The sequence below is a fragment of the Falco biarmicus genome, chromosome 7 (assembly GCF_023638135.1).
Source record: "Falco biarmicus isolate bFalBia1 chromosome 7, bFalBia1.pri, whole genome shotgun sequence".
In the NCBI taxonomy this organism is placed as follows: domain Eukaryota; kingdom Metazoa; phylum Chordata; class Aves; order Falconiformes; family Falconidae; genus Falco; species Falco biarmicus.
This window is the reverse complement of record NC_079294.1, coordinates 35,618,217-35,637,190: the sequence shown is the minus strand read 5'-3', so window position 1 is coordinate 35,637,190 and position 18,974 is coordinate 35,618,217. Positions and strand designations below refer to the sequence as shown.

General features: G+C 40.1%; 1 protein-coding gene across 1 annotated transcript in view; it reads right to left on the bottom strand.

The window, feature by feature from the left end:
* Positions 1 to 6,269: 6,269 nt before the first annotated feature.
* Positions 6,270 to 18,974, bottom strand: part of WDR25 (WD repeat domain 25) — a 64,985-nt gene continuing 52,280 nt past the window's right edge. The window contains exons 5-7 of the mRNA XM_056346893.1: positions 10,403 to 10,573; positions 7,967 to 8,107; positions 6,270 to 7,576 (exon numbers count right to left, since the gene is read on the bottom strand). Of these exons, the coding sequence (XP_056202868.1) occupies positions 7,355 to 7,576; positions 7,967 to 8,107; positions 10,403 to 10,573 (534 nt within the window). The 3' untranslated portion in view covers positions 6,270 to 7,354. The remainder of the gene's footprint in view (positions 7,577 to 7,966; positions 8,108 to 10,402; positions 10,574 to 18,974) is intronic.

The window sequence follows — 18,974 nt, the reverse complement described above, 5'->3', positions numbered from 1 at the left end:
AGGGTTATCCTGCAAGCACAGCCACAAACTTGTGGCAAATTCATGTTGTCTTTTATAAATAGGTGTAGTATAGCCCAAAGAAAAGCTCTCGGCTCTGGCTAGCAAAGCAATGCATCCTGAGCAAGCAATGCCAGCTGAGAGGCAGATTTATTAGCTAGAGGCTGTCACCAGTCTGCTGCAGCTCCACAGCTCTAGCAAGGTCACAGGATGAGGGCAGCAAGGTTTGTCCATCTGAAAGGACCACAGGGTTACCCCTAGCTGTAGTAGCTTGAGACTTTGACAAGAACGGAGCCTCTGCTCAGGTCACCCCGCACCCCAGCCAGCCTGCTGCCATCAGGCAGCGCCCACCTCGCACCTTCCCAGCTTCACCGACCTCAGCTCACACAGCCCCAGCCTGCTCAAGCTTCCCCACAGAGCCACCCTCTTGGCCAAGGGCACAACAGGTCCTTCGCTATCAAGTGCTGCTTGTGAAATCTAAAGGTCTTCCCTGTACACGATCCTCCTGCTTCTTTTATTCACATCTCATATTTGCCCTCACTTTCCCAGCCAGGACCAATCCTTTTCCCGATGCAACCGTGCCACGTACACTTCTGCAAATAGCACTAAGGTCTCCACATCTCCTCCTCCTCGTCGTCTTCTGTGATTAGCCATATCCATTCTGTACTCTCCTCTCACCTTTCTCTTCTTATCTTCTCATGTTATTTTTCACCTGACTTTGCCGCTCATGCTCCAGGCACATTCTCCCTTTTCCTTCTGATCTCCTACTATCCTACAAAGCTTTCACAGACCGTGCTTCTCACTGTGTGCTGCTGCCCTTCCCTCCTGCTCCCGGTGTGCCACTCTCGAGACAGTCATGCACATGCTCAACCTAAGCGCTACATAAAAGCATTGCAGAATTGAGTCTTGGAGTGTATAATTTGGGGGGCTTGGCATTAGTCTTTGTCTTATGGTCTGTGACACAGAAACGGTGCGTGATAAAAAAAATAAATAAATAAAAGGAATTTCTGTATATATTCAGATCTGTGCATACCACACATCTAATGAAGAGTATGCAATGACTCAGATATCTTTCTACATTAGCTTGTGATTCATCGGAGTACTCACCAAGAGTCATTTAGTTTGAGGCATCAAAAACTAGGAAAGAGCCCAAATGGAAAAGAGTTTGAGATTAGTACCTGTGAACTGAAGGGAGACATTGCTTCCTTTGTACTCACAAAAGAAGGCCAGTGCCTTTTTCCCTCACCAGTATTACTCCTAGGATTATTTTTTTTTTTAATCTCTAATTTTTTATGTTTGAGAAAAGTAAAGATGAGGTTTTGGATATGACTAGGATTTTGCTAAACTGCTTTTGCTCAGATTCAGAGGACACACATCTGGTCAAAATATTATCTGTTTGAGGTTGCAACAAAGAAAAATTAGTCCATGTCAAGTCTACAGTTCACAGATTGTATGTTTCATATTAAGACCATAATAAGCATTTTCATTTTTGTACCAAAAGCAGTACATGATTTGAAATGGTTTCTGCGTTTCCAGCAATTTTATGCATTAAAACAAATAGCAAAGATGTACAAATTAACCGTCCAGACTGGGTGGAGCTAATGGATCTTTTACCTTTACTTCTAAAAAATTTTCTTTGGAAACAAGAAGAACTTGCCTTAGCAAAGATAAACAAAACAAGGAAAGGGAAGGAATCAAAATAACTCATTTGTTTTATAAGGTATGACATTCTTTACCTAATATTCAAGTTAAATAATTTTCTATGCACCATGAGGGAGAAAGGCTCTGGAATTTACTTATATCACTTAATTGGAAGGTAACAAAGGAGGTGGTTATGCAGCCATACATAAAAAAAAATAACACAGTTCATGGGTGAAGATATATCTAAAGGCATTCTGAGGCAATGCTACTTGCTTGTAAGAGTGGTAACAGTCTGAACACAAGAAAATTGCTTTCTCAAGGTAACCAGGTCTGTACCAGGGACAGTACGCTTACGCACAAGTGGTTACATAAATTGCTCTCCTAAGGACACACTTCAAGCAATTTGTTAGAATAAATCCTACTTGGAACTAGGAACAGTACCTGAGTTTTGCAGCCCTGCTGACAGAAACTGGAGACAGATGGATCAGTAACTTCAGGCATTTTCAACCTTGGTGAACTTCAACCTTCTCCAAAGAGTTCCTGCAAGTGTTTTTAGACCGATTTTAAGAGGCATTTGTCTGCAATGGTGAAAATGTAGCGAGAATTACATTTGGAAGAAGCTTTGTCATTTCTGTGCAGTACCTAGGTACTTCCTGGTAGGCTTCTACAGAAGCTTGTGTAGAAAGATATCCAGAGACAGGGAAAGGGAGGTGAATAAGCTTAGCTCCTTTAAACCTCCACCGAAAGCCAGTGAAGGGAGCCCTACTCCCATCTAGAGACCCACCACTCCCATTACAGACAGGAGGCTCTGTCCCCAGTTCAGAGTCATTCCACACACGTGGCAGAATTCACCAAGCTTTGGGCAGGGGCCAGTTTGTCTTACTGCCACTGGAGAACAAGTGCTCCTAAAATTGCTATGTTTTCCCTTCATAAATTAATTTCCTGCATTTCCACTCTTTAAAGTGTGAAAACATCACGCATATGACCACTCTGCACAGTGGCGAGTCATAAAGAGATAGGTGAGAGATATATCAAAGAAAGGGGAAAATGCCAAAGGCTCTTTGAAACTCCTGAGGCTACGTTTACGTTAGGAAGTAGTAAGGCCCAGCAAGAGTAAATGTGTAGAGTTTGCCTCACTTCTGAAAAAGTCGTGTCCAACCTACATGCGTTTGGAGGGGGGGGATACTCTGAACTATCTCTGGTACAGGCTAGTCCCACCAGCTCGGACATGTTAAATATGGTCTTGAAATGAGGAATGCCCTCATTTAGGTTCATTTGAAAGAAGCACAGTTTGTACACTCCATGAATCAAAGCATGGTAAGGATTGTAAGTGATGAGATATTTTGGGGGTTTTCTTTTCCCCAAAAAATGCATTCCTGACAAACTAAAACACTGATGTAGCTACACCATGTAGAAACAGCTGTAATAGAAAGGATTTGCAAGGCAACAAGGCAGTAATCAAAGGCAGAAAGAAGCAGACAGAAGAGAGGCTAGGAAAAAGGGGAGAATCTCCAAAGTAATAAACCTCATTAAAACTGGAAAACAGAAAGGCAAAAACAGAGTGCAAAGTGCTCTGGGACTTCTGGCTACCTTTCTAATGACAGCTGGAATGAAACCCTGAAAGCCACAAGTCAGAGTGCAGCAAAATGAAATCTATTGAAGATAAGATGAATGTAGCGTAACCATATAGACTACATTTAAACGCAGAAGACAAGTGCTGAAACAAGGACAGAAAAACTGACAATTAAATGGTGAGGATGTGAGCAGCGGGTAGGAGGCGGCGGGATTAAGAGAACAAGATCAAGGTTAGCTGAAGAAAGCAGAGCAAATATTTTCAGCTGAATGCAGTCCAAACCCATCTATGAGGATAATGGGAAAATTGAGATCACAGGAGCTTCCTGTTTTGTTCTGTTCTGCCACAGCCTTGTAGCTTTACACTTGCCTGTCCCCTACAGAAAGAGTAATCCCATTGTAATGCCATACCTTATTCTCATGGCTGGGCCTATAGTTGAAATATAGAGTGACTCACCAACAGTATTTCAGCCGAGGAAACACGATGATTCTAATAACTGTCTGCTAATTAGCAAGTTTTTGAGATAAAGACAGTTGAATAGCTTGCATCCTGTGACACCCCAAATTAATAACGCTCCAGTAGCAAATAATAAAGTGGTAGAGATTGGCATTATTACTTTTTGGTACAGTACAAAATAGATTAAAATGAATCTGGCTTGTTTATCTACACAGCCTAGATCATTTCAGAATGCTGAAGATCTCTGCCTTGGCTCTAACGTATGATGCCCTAGAGAGCTCTGTATAAAGCTTTAGCTCCTAAAACTGCTAAACTGCTAAAACTGTAGAACTGCTCCTAAAAGCAAGATTTAAAAATTTCTAGATTACGATTTTATGAATAAAATTAATTAACCAACAATTCACGACATTCTAAAAGCTTCATCTGACCATAATAATCCTTGTTTGCAGCCCAAACAGTATTTGGTAATTGCAAAATGATGGAGCAGTGTGGATATTTTTTGATTACAGTTCATTACATAAGATTACAAGGAAGAATTTGTCTTTGAATCTTAATGAAAACTTAATTGACACCACTATTCTAAAGTATTTCCAATGACTAAAATTCAGTCTGTGTTTTAATCAGTTTTATATTAAAAAGAGATTTTAACAAGATAATGATGTGAATATAATTTCATTGCATTATAAAACCTTTGGCTGGTTCCCATAAGTAATTACAACTCCAGCCATCTTGGAAATCTGACACAAATGCAATTCTAATTTTAATATTCTTGAAGATTACACAGTTTAAAGTTTATTTTATCTTTCTCTACTACCTTTAATCAAATATAAGCTTTTCCTTCCCTGCCGCATAAATAATCCAAAATTTATACTTCCAAGATAATTTCAGGAGGGATAAATGCCAGGCACCAGAATCCTGCCTGAGAACACAAGTTAAATTTAAGCAACAACACGGGTGACATTACAAAATGCAGTTACTTTTCTATGTAATATGTGCAACGATTCCTAAACACTGTGCTCTCAGATCTTTCACTCTATCCAGAGGTGTTCTCAGCTGAGGCTGCACACACAGAGAGCTCATTCAGATACAGAGCAGCCTTCACACAGGCTGGAGCTGCATCCAATAAGGTATTTCTACCATGAGTTCCCATTCATTTCAGAAGCCTTTCTCAACACTGTATTTAATAAAATAACAGACACATAATCTCTTGCGGAGATAACAGGGTGCATCACACAGCTACAGTGCTGCCCATCCTTCACACAACAGGTTGCCAGAATTGTTGAAGTGGCAATAGCCCATTTGAATTAAAATACCTGGAGGGAAGGACACAGGGCCACTCTCTTAAAAAATGCCGTGCGGTGGTGATTCAGCCTGCCCCACGACAGGCAACTACTGCTGCACTTTCAGCTGAACTCCTTCTGACATCTATGAAAATTCTTGAATTTTCTGAATTAGGAGTAACTCACCAAATCGCTGAGCCAGTTGTCATTTAAAGGGTCCAGCTGGCTTGTATGTTAGAGGCACAGCCAGAAGTGCAGAATTCAGGCTCCCACCGAACAGCTAATTGCCAAACAAGGAAGCAAGAAATTAAGAACAGCAAGGGGGGGGGAACTGTGTTCAAACCCATCATAACTGTTGATACGATGATTAACACCACACAGGCACAATATCTTGGTCCAAGCTTCAAACAACATAACAGTGGATCCACAGCCCTGGTACAGGCTTATTTCTTACTACATGCTACAAGGAACACAAACTACACACCGATGGAATACGTTTTGCTCCATTTTGCTCATTACTTAAAATCTGCGATTTAGAAGACTGTTCTGAAAACTTCTCTCTGAAAAAGCTGGTTTAACCGAGTATGTAAAACATAAATAAAAAACCCTTGTATTTGTGCCAGTAAGAAAAAAATCAGAATAATAAAAAGATGCTAAAGTGGAAAAGATGCTATTTTACATAACTTCTAGACTCCATGACAGACAAGTTAAGCAACTCAATTATCCTATGTATGTTCAAATGCTTTCATAGGCTAATCAGACCAAACAGAAGCCAAGCTTACAGCACTCACTACAAGGTAGCACATATTTACGTGAAGTCAAGGCTGGGAATACATACAGTTTATGTGACGCATAGACAATTTTTTTCCAGTGGTACATGGATGTATACACTAACGTATAAAATGGATAATAACTTCTAGAACCAAGCAATACAAGTGCAGGGAATGCAAATTTAAAATACATTTACGAGCAATCTATACATACATAAATACACATTTATGACCTAATGAATTTTCTGTTCTCTGCAGAATAGGCCACCCTATTAGAACACCCTAATTATGTTTGAACACCCTAATTATTAGAACACCTAATTAGAACACCACCTAATAGAACACCCAAGAACATCCCCTGCACTGAATAGCATGATGACAATCTTCTGTGTCTGTGACATCAAGAAGTATGGAGAAATGCATGTGTGCTCACAATAAATTAGCATAGCATATTAATTGCTCCCCCCCACCCCAAATATCAATTCCATGATAGCCTTGAGTATTCACTCACCAAGAATAACAGGAGTAAAATAGTGAAATACAGACACCACGTATTAAAAAAAAGTTTATTTTTTTAATTTAAAATATTTACAAATAGTTCTGCTTTGTTTATATACAGCCATAAACTAAATTTAAAACTCAAGTTTAAACCTTGGGATTTCAAGAACATGAATTTACTGATGTCAAAATTAGCTTCAAGTTACATGGCACACCTTCCCCTGGAACTCTCAGAAGGCATTTTACAGTAAGTTGAGCTGGTAACAGCTACCCATTTCCCAAAGAAGCAGTCCCACCTGCTCTGCGATCTTCCCCTTCAGAAGCTGTTTTGCCTTGAACTACATTATTCTTCTCTAACTCTTCACTGATCAAGTCAGTGAGCTAAACTAGTGAAAAAGAAAATCCCAGGAAGATCAAACAGGTATTAATTGACCTGAACATCATCCTCTGTTAAATAACATGTCCTTACCAACTTTTTGGAGAGGACAAGAAGAAACAGCCTGAAGTTGCACCAGGGGAGGTTTAGATTGAGTATTAGGAAAAGTTTCTTCACTGAAAGGGTTGTCAAGCACTGGCACAGGCTGCCCAGGGAAGTGGCTGAGTCACCGTCCCTGGCAGTACTTAAAAGACTTGTAGATGTGGCACTTAGGGACATGGTTTAGTGGTGGACTTGGCAGTGCTAGTCTAACAGTTGGACTTAAAGATCTCAAGGGTCTTTTCCACCCTAAATGATTCTACAATTCTATGATAAAACCTGATTTAAGAAAGCTGGACTGAAATGCTATATAAAAAACCCCACAATAATTTTCTTAAGTTTAGCTACTCAAACCAGGATGAGACCAGACGAACACCAAAAAATGGACACAAAAGGGACAGAAATTCGTCACCTGAAGCTGGTGACGAATAATGTGAATAACCTGGGCTGAAGAATGGAGTAAGACCACTTTTTTGCTTAGCAGCTAACCACAAGACCATCTTAACTGCATTATGAAAGTATACACTTAGAGGTTATAGAAGAAAAGACAGCAGTTTCTCCTGCTTACAACATATGACAACAAAATTTCACATTGGATACCATGGTTTATTTCCTATGCCTTTGACAGACTAACAGGAGACACCCTGAAAAGTAACTCTGCTTCTTATTGCCAGACCTTGATTTCTCCAGCCCAGTCACATGTTGCAAGGAGTGATGGCAAGACTGGGTGAAATATTGCACTCACACAAGCTTCTTTATGTGCAGACAAAGTGCGAATAATCCTAGCAGTATGATAGTTGTAGAAAAACACTTTGCCGTCTGAACTTCCTGTCACCAAAAGCGTTCCATCTGGAGAAAATTCACAGCCCACTGCATATCCTTCCACCTGTGAAAATCAATAACAGTGTAACTCCTGATGCTGATTAGATAAAGTTCATTGTGGTATACTTAAAATGAACACAGTACCAAAAATAAATAATTGTATCTTTAAATAAATATACACTAAGGACTTCTCCAGGTGTTTATTAAGACACAGCTATAACACAAACTTATTTAATCAAGTTATTAAATATTCATAAAGTCTTCTAATGACTATTTTCTTGAGGGTGTATATGATTCAAAATAGACTGGCACACAGGAAAGCAAACGAAGCCAATTAATATCTATCACTGATTTATAATCAAACACTATTAGCAGACACATTGAAAAGCACAGGTACTTGGCAATCTATCTTCCTTCTAGACGTGGATAATAAGTTCCCAGTGAAGAAGGATACCTTATGTCCTTCGTATCTTTTCTTTTTGTTGATTCGGTAAGGTCGCTGGGCAGAAAACAAAGCCATGTAGTTCCCATTCGTCTGAGCAACAAACACAGAATCTTTTGGGTGCAGAGTCAGACTTGGGCAAGTGTAACGCTCCTGGAAATAATTGTAAAGTGTTGTTTATGAAACTAAAGATTGGTGCAAATGATTCAGGTTATCTTTAGCACATTTGAAAGACCGTAGAAGGCAAGGTGTATGTAAGTCATCTCCCCAGTATACATTATACAGAGGTACTTAACTCATTACAATCCACTGAAAGTCTTACACCAAGGCAAATATTAAATCAAATCTCTACCCTGTTTTCCTAGAAACTGACCAAAATCCCATCTTCCTCTGAACATTATACTGCAGAACAGCTGCACAGAAGTAACTCCAACTTGGTGGTACTCAATCATCCTCTTCCAGCCCAGGGAAGACTGAAGTTTGATTGTGAAAGTGAATCCTCTTCTCCCATTATCCCTTCCTCCCTCCACAGCCATACTGTGCCTTCCATGCTACTTTGTACAGTTCTCATATCCTCCATCCTCTCAGTTCTGGCCACACTGACAGTAATAGAAATCACTCCATTTAAACAGACACTTTCCCCACCCCACTCTGATGAAAAACAGGAAGGAAAGAAGGGAGGGGAAAAAAAAAAAAGATTATTATTAGCCTGCTAAGTCAGAAGCTCCTTATGACAGTGATTTCCCATGTAGACTGCTGCTGGCTGTAAGACCACAAATATCTGCAAAAATTAACAACACCTGGCCTTACTCAAATGTTCCTATTTAAGACTGAATTAAGATTGCTTTCAGAATTCTGCATGCTGACTGCATCAGAAATCAACTGCTCTTGCAAGGCTTCCACCAGGTCCAAACCTCTTCTAGTTGTAGCCTAACCTAAAGACATAGTGCTGAATTTTGATGTCATGAATAAAAATTAAGAGAGATTTGGCTGTAGGATGCATTTGCATGTGAAGGACACCTGGCTGACAGTGACCACTGGACACCATTGGTAGAGTGGGAAGAACATCAGACTGGTTTTGTTGTGTGGTTTGGGCGTGATGAACTGGGAAAGAAGTTCTGAGTATTGTAAAGTACTGGGCACAGAAACCCAGAAAAGGTTAGGCAGTGTGCCTTGTTAGGAGGTGCTCTGTGGTGGAGCACTGCATGCTTCTGGGGAGAAACTGGGTCTAACAGTAAGAAATCAGAAAGTACAATGCAATCTGCCAAAGCACTGTGCAGTTACACTGGGTGTACTGTAGTAATGGCTTATTTTAGAGCTCTTAACTATTAATTTGTTAATGCAGATCAAATCCTATTGGGATCTGTTTGGAGAGCTCACGAGTTCTCTCCCACCTTGAAGGGTTCAAAGGTGAAATTCAGAAAATTGAAGCAGAGTTTCCAAAATCACGACCAAGTTTTGTTTATTGAGAGTGCAGAAAAGGGAGGAAAAAAAGTCCATTTCAGAGATGCTGTAGTCATTTGGCAGGGGATAAGGGGGAAAAAAGTTGGTTTTACCCCTTAATACTGAACCTGACTGGTCTGCAACTCATATATTCATAGCTGCTTCTACTTTTTTTTTTTCTATTGCCTATCCAAGATGTTGATCGATTCAGCAGTAGACAAAGACATAACCATGGAAATTGACCTAATGGGATTGTTTCATGTTTATCAACTACATGTCCCTGTCCATAGAGAACTGTTCATTTCAGCCAAAAAGCATCTATATACAATCCAATCATATTATATTACATGGGATATTAGACTTGGGTTTTCAAAGAAGACCCAGGGAGTTGGAATTATCTATTAACTTCCTCGGTAATCTCCTTTGAAGCTGTCAGCCTTCCTAGACAATTTAGTCCATTAAATATCTTGCTTAGGTAGATTACTGAGAGAACTACTGCACCTGCACTGATAAAAGAAAATTTTGCCTCTGTGATTATGCTGTACTAGGTATCTATATGCATGTATCAGGTTGCTATTACTATGCGAATATTAAACTAAATTTGTCAACAGCCCTCATTGCAGCTGATGAAAAATGTATGAAAAATTGTGGGAAAAGAAACGTGGCACTATAGCAACTACTGCCATGCACCACTGGCAAGCCAGAATGACACTGGTGGCCTTGCCTAAATATAGCTTAGATGTCAGTGAATGAGCACAGACGTGTAAATATTTTTAACACAAGGAGACCTATCAGTCTTCAAGGTCATTTCTTAAGAATAAATATTTTTAGAATATAGAAACAAAGCAAGCCCTCAACTTACATTAAGAGCATTTTATACATCACACAATGATCTTACAGAAAATCAAAAGCTGCCTTTTTTTTTTTTTTTTTTTTTTTTTTTACAACATTGACAGGCAAGAAATACTCAATCATGACCCAAACAAAACTAATTGTTAATCTTACATGAAAAATTTGATTGGAGATTTTCGCAGCACTTTGGAAGTCCCATGCAATAATGGTACGGTCAGCTGAGTCCCGGCTTACTGCATCTGTGCTTGTAAGAAACTCTTTTCCTTCAGGAAGAAAGAGTATATCCAACGTCTGTTGTACTGCAGCTTTGTACACTCTTAAAACCTAGTGGGTAAAGAGGTTTGTTATTTTTTGGCAGATTAGAAGAACATGATAACCTGTGTTTTCTCTTTTTTCATTAATAATTCTCTCCAATAAATTATATATTATTTTTAAATGCAAAAAAGTAACTGAATTTTAAATGCTGAAGTACTAGCATACTAAATAGCATGTTATTTTATGTAAAGAGTCCACAATAAAAGAAAGCATCAGTTTATACAATTTATATATACATAGACTTCTGTTATAAATATCCACGGAATTACAGTTACATCCAGAAAGAGATTTGGACAACACAATGTTGTGGAGCTGGGTGTACACAAACTCCCTTCTAATTTTATGAATTCTTCTAGAATTCCTAGAAGAGGAAAGGGGACCTTTGGCAGCAGGCTGGCCAACTTGGTGAAGTAGGTTTTAAACTGAAGGACTTGGCAGGCAGGGTTCAAAGTGGCCACCCTATGTCATTGCAATCAGCTGGGGAATCAGCCAGGCCAACCAGAGCAGTGACAAATGTTCCTTAGTTGACTCCCAGGATGACAACCAGAAGACCAACCACCTCAAGTATACGTCCCAGCACCTTTGGTATACGTACAGGCAAACAAAGCAATATTTGGGTCACTTAAAGCTTTGGGTTAACAGAACCTGGTTCTTATGGGTGACTTCAACAACTCAGACATTTGTTGGAAGAACAACACGGCAGCTCATGTCATCCATCAAGTTCCTGGAATGCGTAGAGCACTGCTTCCTCATACAAATGTTAGATGTGCCAACCAGGAATGAGGCACTGCTGGACTTGCTACTCACAAACCCAGAAAACCTCCTCTGTAGTTTCTCGGTTAGTGATAGCCTCGGCTGCAGTGATGACAGTGTTGTGGAGTTTGGGATCCTGCTGAGCATGCTGAAGGTTAGTATGAAGACAAAGGTTTTACATTTTAGAAGAGTGAACTTCAGCTCGCTCAGGGCTCAGTTGGGAAGGATTCCATGGGAAACTTCCATAGAGGATAAAGGAGCTAGCGGGTGCTGGGAGTTTTTCAAGAACACTCTCCTGGAAGCACAAAAACAGTTCACCCCCTTTAAAGACAAGGGAAAGAGGCAGAGCAAGAGACCCCCTCAGCTTAACTGTGAGCTTCTGAGTCTGCTCAGAACGAAGAGAAGAGTACCAGAGGTGGAAAAGCAGACCTACAGGGAGAGAGAGCTACAAGGGCATTGCCAGAGCGTGCAGAAACGCAGTCAGAAAACCAAAGCTCAGCTCGAATTGAAATTGGCCAGGGATGTCAAAAACTACAAGAAAGGGTTCTTCAGGTACAAAAATGACAAATGGAAACAGAAGGAAAATGTTGGCCCAGTGTTACAAAGGAAGGGTGAATTAGTCACCAAGAACGCTAAAAAGACAGAGGTTTTCAATACTTTCTTCACCTCTGCCTTTACCAGCTCTGCTGGGCCCCAAGCCTTGAGAACAGAAATCCAGGTTGGTGCAAACACACACACACTGTCAGTGAGGGAACACTTGGTATGTGAACTATTACAAGAGCTTGACCTGTGCAGATCAATGGGCCCTGAAAATATCCACCAGAGGATGTTAAGAGATCTGGCTGACATCATTGCAAGACTGCTCTCCATAATCTTTGAGAAGTCATGGAGATTGGGGGACATCCCAACAGACTGGAAGAAGGCTAGTGTCACCCCCATCTACAAGAAGGCCTTAAAAGAGGATCCAGGAAGTTATAGGCATGTTAGTCTTACTTCAGTACCTGGGAAAGTTATCAAACAATTTCTCCAGGGGCCTATCACAAGTCAAATGAAGCACATGATTGGGAAAAGCCACCATGAAATCACCAAGGGCAAATTGTGCTTGACAAACCTGATCACCTTCTGTGACAAAGTACCCTGCTCAGTTGAAGCAGGGTGAGCAGTGGACATGGTCTACCCGGATTTCACCAAGGCTTTCAATATCGTTTCCCACAGCCTCTTCCTAGAGAAACTGATGTGCTACGGTCAAGATAAGTGGTCTGCACAGCAGGTGGGGAACTGGCCAACAGGCTGCACCCAGAGGGTGGTGGTAAATAGCTCCTTCTCAAACTGGCAACCTGTCACAAGTAGGGTCCCTCAGGGATCAGTATTGGAACCAAGACTGTATTATATCTTCATACATTATATGGATGATGGGATAAACTGCACCCTGATGAAGTTTGCTGATGATACCAAACTAAGTGGGGAACTGGATGCTTTGGAAGGAAGAGTCACCCTGCAGAAAGACCTGGATAGACGGAAGAGTGGGCTAACAAGAAACTTATAAGGTTCAATAAGTGTAAGGTCTGGCACCTGGGAAAACATAATCCAGGAGTGCAGAACAGGCTGGGATCCACCTGGCTGGGGAGCAGCTCTGTGGAAAGAGACCTGGGGGTCCTGGTGGACAACAAGCTGACAGCATGCTGCTGCAGCAAAGCAAGCCAACAGGATGCTGGGCTGCATCAACAAGGGCATCACCAGCAGAGATAAAGAAGTCATTACCCCACTCTACTCTGTGCCTCTCAGGCCATACCTGGAATTCTGTGTTCAGTTTCAGTCCCCACTATACAAAAAAAGACATGGGCAGGCTGGAGGGGGTCCAGAGAAGGGCCATAAAGACGATCAAATAGCTGGCTAGCCTGCCGTATGAAGAGGGGCTGAGAGAACTGGGTTTGTTCAGCCTTGAGAAAAGAAGGTTTAGGGGAGGACTTATCACCCTGTTCCAGTATACAAAGGGTGGCTACAAAGAAAATGGCAAGTCGCTTTTTACAAGGGGTTGGGGTCTTATAGAAAAGAGATGAGGGGTAATGGGTACAATTTACTCCTGGGGAGATTCCTATTGGACATGAGGAAAATTTTTCACAATGAGAACAACCAGTCATTAGAATAATCTCCCCAGGGAAGCTGTAGATTCCCCAACGTTGGACACAACATTCAGCTGGACAGGGTGCTGGGCCATCTGGTTTAGACCGTGCTTTTCCCATAGAGGTTTGGAACAGATGATTCTTGAGGTCCCCTTCCAACATGGTATTCTATGATTCTGTGATTGAACTTGGAACACTGGGGATCAGTCTGAGGATCTCTCCTTCCTCCTTCCAGGAAACATCAGAAGTGTAAGTTTTTGGTCTTTTTGTTCTCAAAATTTTCAGCTAGTTATAAAGCCAGAGAAAAGAAAGTGATTAGGTTAGTGGGGATTTGGGACTTACAGGTATGAAAAGGACACAGCAGGAAATGAATATGCTTGTTCATCATTCTGGACTTATGTATAAATCACTGTTTATGACTAGGAATGAGTAGACTTGGTGAATCTGCCAGTCCCATGCTGCTGAGTCATTGCCTAATTTGCAGTTGGTGAGACCCCACTGTCAGGACCATACAGCAAGGGTGCAAAGCTGGCATGCTCAGTTAGAAACTGCCTGTGGGGCCAACACGGACATGCTCAGCCAAAGGGTACAGCATGCACCCTGCAGCAGATACCTCAATCCCATGAAAAACTCAGTCTGACACCTTCTCTTGAAAAAGGAAACCCAAGCAGAGCTTGCTCTTTTCAAGTGCTTCCAGAGAGGGAGGGATGAAAGTGACAGGAGTGCTGCTGTCAAACAGTTCAGTGCTTTAAGGACTCAGCCAGGATCCTGTCTTTGTCTACAGGGAATCAGTCCCACACCTCCCACCTCATCTGCCTACCAACTGTCCTGGCAAGAGGCAGTCTGTTGCTTCTGCTAAAGTAGTGGCCCTTTCTGTCACTCTGCTGAAAATGCAGGGCAGCAGGGAGAGTCATCAATACTTCAAAGCACATCTGGGCTCAGGAGTAAATAATATGGCTCATCCACTAGGTCCCATCATGTAATTAATACATATGAACATTCTCTACAGAAGTTTTTGATGTAAAAGGAAATAACAAAGTTCCCAAAATAAAAAAAAAAAAAAACCACCAAAACCAAAAAAAACAACAACAAAACAAACAGAGTTCCCAAATCTAGATCCTCTTTCAGGGCTTATACCAAAGTGGGTTGGATCCATGCAGAAATAGGTCCTCAGCCACAGGATTCTGAATATTTTAACAGCCTCTGAGCTGGATCTTAAAAAAAGTAAGAGATTTTGAACTATTTAAGGAATCTATGAACACTTTGAATTTCTTTTCTTTCCACCTTCCTTCATGAAATTCTGCATCTATGTTGTCTACTTTAAATTTTGCAAATCAATACTTTCTTTTCTCTGATTTGCCTCCAGTGAAGAGAAACTTCAAGGCAAGTGGCCACATCAAAGCAATCCATCTCTCTGAATGTGGTGATCCTTAAAACTAGGACACTGGAAAACTCCTAGTTATTAATATATAAATATATCTCTCTTTTTTTCTTTCCAAGATAGCTAAAACGTAGCAGCCTGCACTTCGAACAGGGTGTTCAGACGTTAGTCCTCCTTTTAATGTCACCAGAAGAACCAAAAGCAGAGTGCTCCAAGTATTTTACTGAAACAGTTCCCAATTTTGTGAGGCATTTCAGTGCCTACCTTATACCCGTAACACAGCAGGTGACTACTGACTTCAGGGTCCAGACCTTTTACAGTTACTGTAAGCGCATATATTTTTTTTTAAATAATTTTCAGGTGTCACAGTGAAATATCCTGGATTATACCTCTGGTTTGTACTTGAACCAATAAAAGAAAAATAATTTCAAGCATCGAACACAACATGAGAACTTCTTGATTTCTTGCCTCAATCTCAAAAATCTATGACTGGAAATGTTCAGAACTAGCTGACCCTGCTCTAGGGTAGTGATATACTAGATTATCTCCCAAGATCCCTTCCAGCTTTGCTTTCTGTGATCCAGCATGTGGAAAGATGGCAGCAGCAGCTGCTCCAATTGCTTTCCACAGGCTCTGTGAAATGTACAGTTTAGAAACATGATGTTTGCATTCAGTGAAGTCCTCAGTCATGCAAGCACCCTACACTCCCTGTAATAACATCAACTAGATTTAAACCTGCAGAATCAAAAACCGGCACACTTTTCAGCAACCTGCCTGCATTTTGAAGATAGTGAATATAAAAACGTGTTACTTGCTCTCATCAGGATTTTCAGCCTAGGAACCCACATAATACACAAAGCAATTAAATTTGTAAAGCCAAAAGTGATATTTGCATGTTTATAGCCTCCACTTTCTCTACAGAGAAATCACCATGCATAGCTCTGTCTTCACAGCATTATAAAAGGAAGTCCATAGTTCATTAGTAAAGTAGAAATTCAAGCTATGTTGTAGGAGCAAAAATAAAAATAAAGCCCAAACTAAAAAAAATACCAAACAAAAAAACCCCAAAACACAACAACAAACCTACAAAATATAAAAGCTGCCTGGAATGAGAAATGGAAAACCATACAGAAACAGCTGTATATAGAAAAAGACAGCCGTAGGAACTGCATGAGAACTAAAATAAAAGTTAAATTGAGAGGAGGGGACATAAAAGGCGACTGAAGGAGGCAGCTACTTAGCAGCAGGCACTTCACAGAAGTGACAAGTCCCAGCCAGAGAGTCAGCAACATCAGAGCGTGGAGCAGCACAAACACATAGAAGCAGGGACAGAGAGGCAGAAACAAAGGCCAGTTGGTGCTGGGAAATGAAGAACCACCATATAGAGCAATAAGTGATCATAAAGTCCCAAACAGTGAGTCACGATAGTGATTCTTTAACATTTTCTTATTTTAAAGATTAAAAACTGAGACATACTATTTGGGTCTTCATCTTCTAAAAAAACAAACAAACCCTTGTGACATGTATGTAGGTACAAGGGGTTAGGTTTAGATTTGGGACTTACTTTTAACAGGTTTTGGAGCAACAGACATCTCTCAGTAAGGAAAAAGAAGATATTGTGAAGCTGGTAATGTGCATATACTTTTAATTTATTAAATCCTGTTGGGCTCTTAATAAACTGCCACTGTCGATTTAAACATTTTCAGTGCTAATCATTAAATATATTTGCTTGTCTGTTATTTAATATCTAACAAAATTGCCTGTGTATCTTAGCTCTGCAACAGAAAACTTTTACAAAAATTAGTACAAAAGACCATCTTTTTCTATATGTTTCATACATACCTCAGAAAAAACATGCTGTTTAATCTTCAAACCACATAGTAAGAACTGACTCAGAGAACAATAAATTAACGCTTTGAATAGCAGTTGGGAACTTGATATACATAGTATTTAAATTCCCCTATAAAGAGAGCTTTCAAAAAATAACCAATTGCAACACCCTTGCTCAGAAAAGTACTCATAATTAAACCTGCTTTGTTCTACCTTAGACAATTAATTCATGACATGCCTGAGGAACCTGCCTGGGGAAAGCACCAGTTTCCCTGCCCTGCTGGCTTTAGTTTGTTAATAACAGCTTTTGCTCTTTTTCTATTTGCAGATTTATCACCCATAAGCACTAGAAAATCACAGTCCACTTCTTCAAGCTAGAGCATTTTCTGGACATAAAAGAAATAATTTCAAAGGAAGGACTAATAGGTTCTGGTGTCAACACAATCCAACATAATAATAAAGCTTCTTCACTGTGGCAAGAGTTCATGGCTGCAGGCATTTGACAAGAAAGGTAATTTAAGCAAATTAAATCAATTTCAAACAGGTTCTTATGGTTCTGGTGATTTGAAAAGCACGCTGTAATGCTGAATTCAAGGTACATATTTCAGATGGGTGTTCTATAATAATTCTCTGCATAAAGCACATGGCTGGTATTTTGTTTGTCAAGAAAAGCTCAAAGCCTCCACACAAGCAATTCAAAAGCTGCTGCTTGCTCCAGATCTATGATGGTCACCCATAACTTATGTGCACTGCACCTTTCTAAAATCCCCTCAAACTTTATGCAAGTGATCAGAAAGAAGTGTGCTTTTATATTGGCCTGAACATCAGGAGATGAGGTCTCAAAACAAATCTAACAGGCAGTCTGGATGGTCATGGAAAAAAGCCTTAATCAGTTTGTGCCATAGTTTCCAACCTGTAAAAATGGCCATATTTTTTCTTCCACTTCTTGTTCTAACTTTTTAGATCAAGTGCTTTGGCATGAAACTGCCTCTTCCTCATGGCATTTTGGGTAATTAATAGAATGGCGGACTGATCTAAGTTTCCTCTGTGAAACAGTACTACACCATTACTAGTAATAAAAAGAGCATTTTAACTTAAAAGGAAGCTTATTTTGGCACAATATACAAGCTTTTTCATCTACTGCACTACAAGCTATTTGTGTTTATCTATTCTAGGGAGTAAGGTGTTGAGGCAGATGACTATTATTTGCTTTTTAGCTTCGTGCACCCAACAAAAACACAACCATGTGACAAATCCAATTTATGTCTCTAATCTCCATCTGAAAACTTTAATGGCAATTTTAATCAAAACACATGGCAATATCATAGACAAGAAGATCAAGCATGCTACAGTCTTCTGTTCTTCTAAAGTCTTTTGACATGACTGCTGTATTTCTCTTTATGTAATGGAAAAAGATTGTTTTGCTTTTCTGTTTAAGTTTTTTTTCCTGTTTGTTCCGTTTTCAGACACAGCTCAAGATTATCAAGGGGTCTTGAGAATAATTAAAAGGAAAGGGAGACTGATTAAAATGAAGAAGTGGTTGAGCTTAATCTGGTATTGATCTATAAGACTTTAGGTATGAACAATGTACACTTTTTTTTAAAGTCACTTTCCAATTGCTTGAGAAGGCACAAGAATCTTGTGATGGAAAGTATCAACCAGTTATTAGGAAAAAAAATACATTTTCCCATCAGATTTTGTATGTAAAATTATTTCCCCATCTCAAATAGGATAAGTGAAATCTGTATATAGGAAACAGACAATCAACATCTGAGATACAGATTGGCTTTTCTTTGAGGAGCAATAATCAAGGACTTTTCAGTACAGAAATGAGACAACCAAAGGGAATATGAAACAATTAGAGATAAAATCTGAGAGGTATGGAGAAGGTGAACAGTTTCTTTCACTATAAGAATTTAGACTCCAAGCTAACAGAAGGCAGCTTCAAAACACACAGAACAAGATGCTGTGTTGCACAATACAGATATAATTTGAATTCCTTGCTACAGGCCATTGCAAAGGAAAAAAAAATATCAAGAACAACCAATTCCACAGCATGAAAACTTAAAGAGAGCCATGAAAGACAAAGATGCTATCTGTGGTGCAGGAAGTCCCTAAACTGTAATGTCAAAAGACCTAGGTAACCATTGCTGGCAATTGTGCTGAAGAAGTTTGCTGTGCTTTCATATTCTTGTTTTTCAAAAGCATACTGGCTGCTGCTGGGGGTGTAAAATTTGTCTAGAAATGGGCTGAAACCAGAACAGCTATACTCTGACAGCTTCTCACTCAAACACTCCAGAAGGAGGCATGTTTTGTTCCTGGC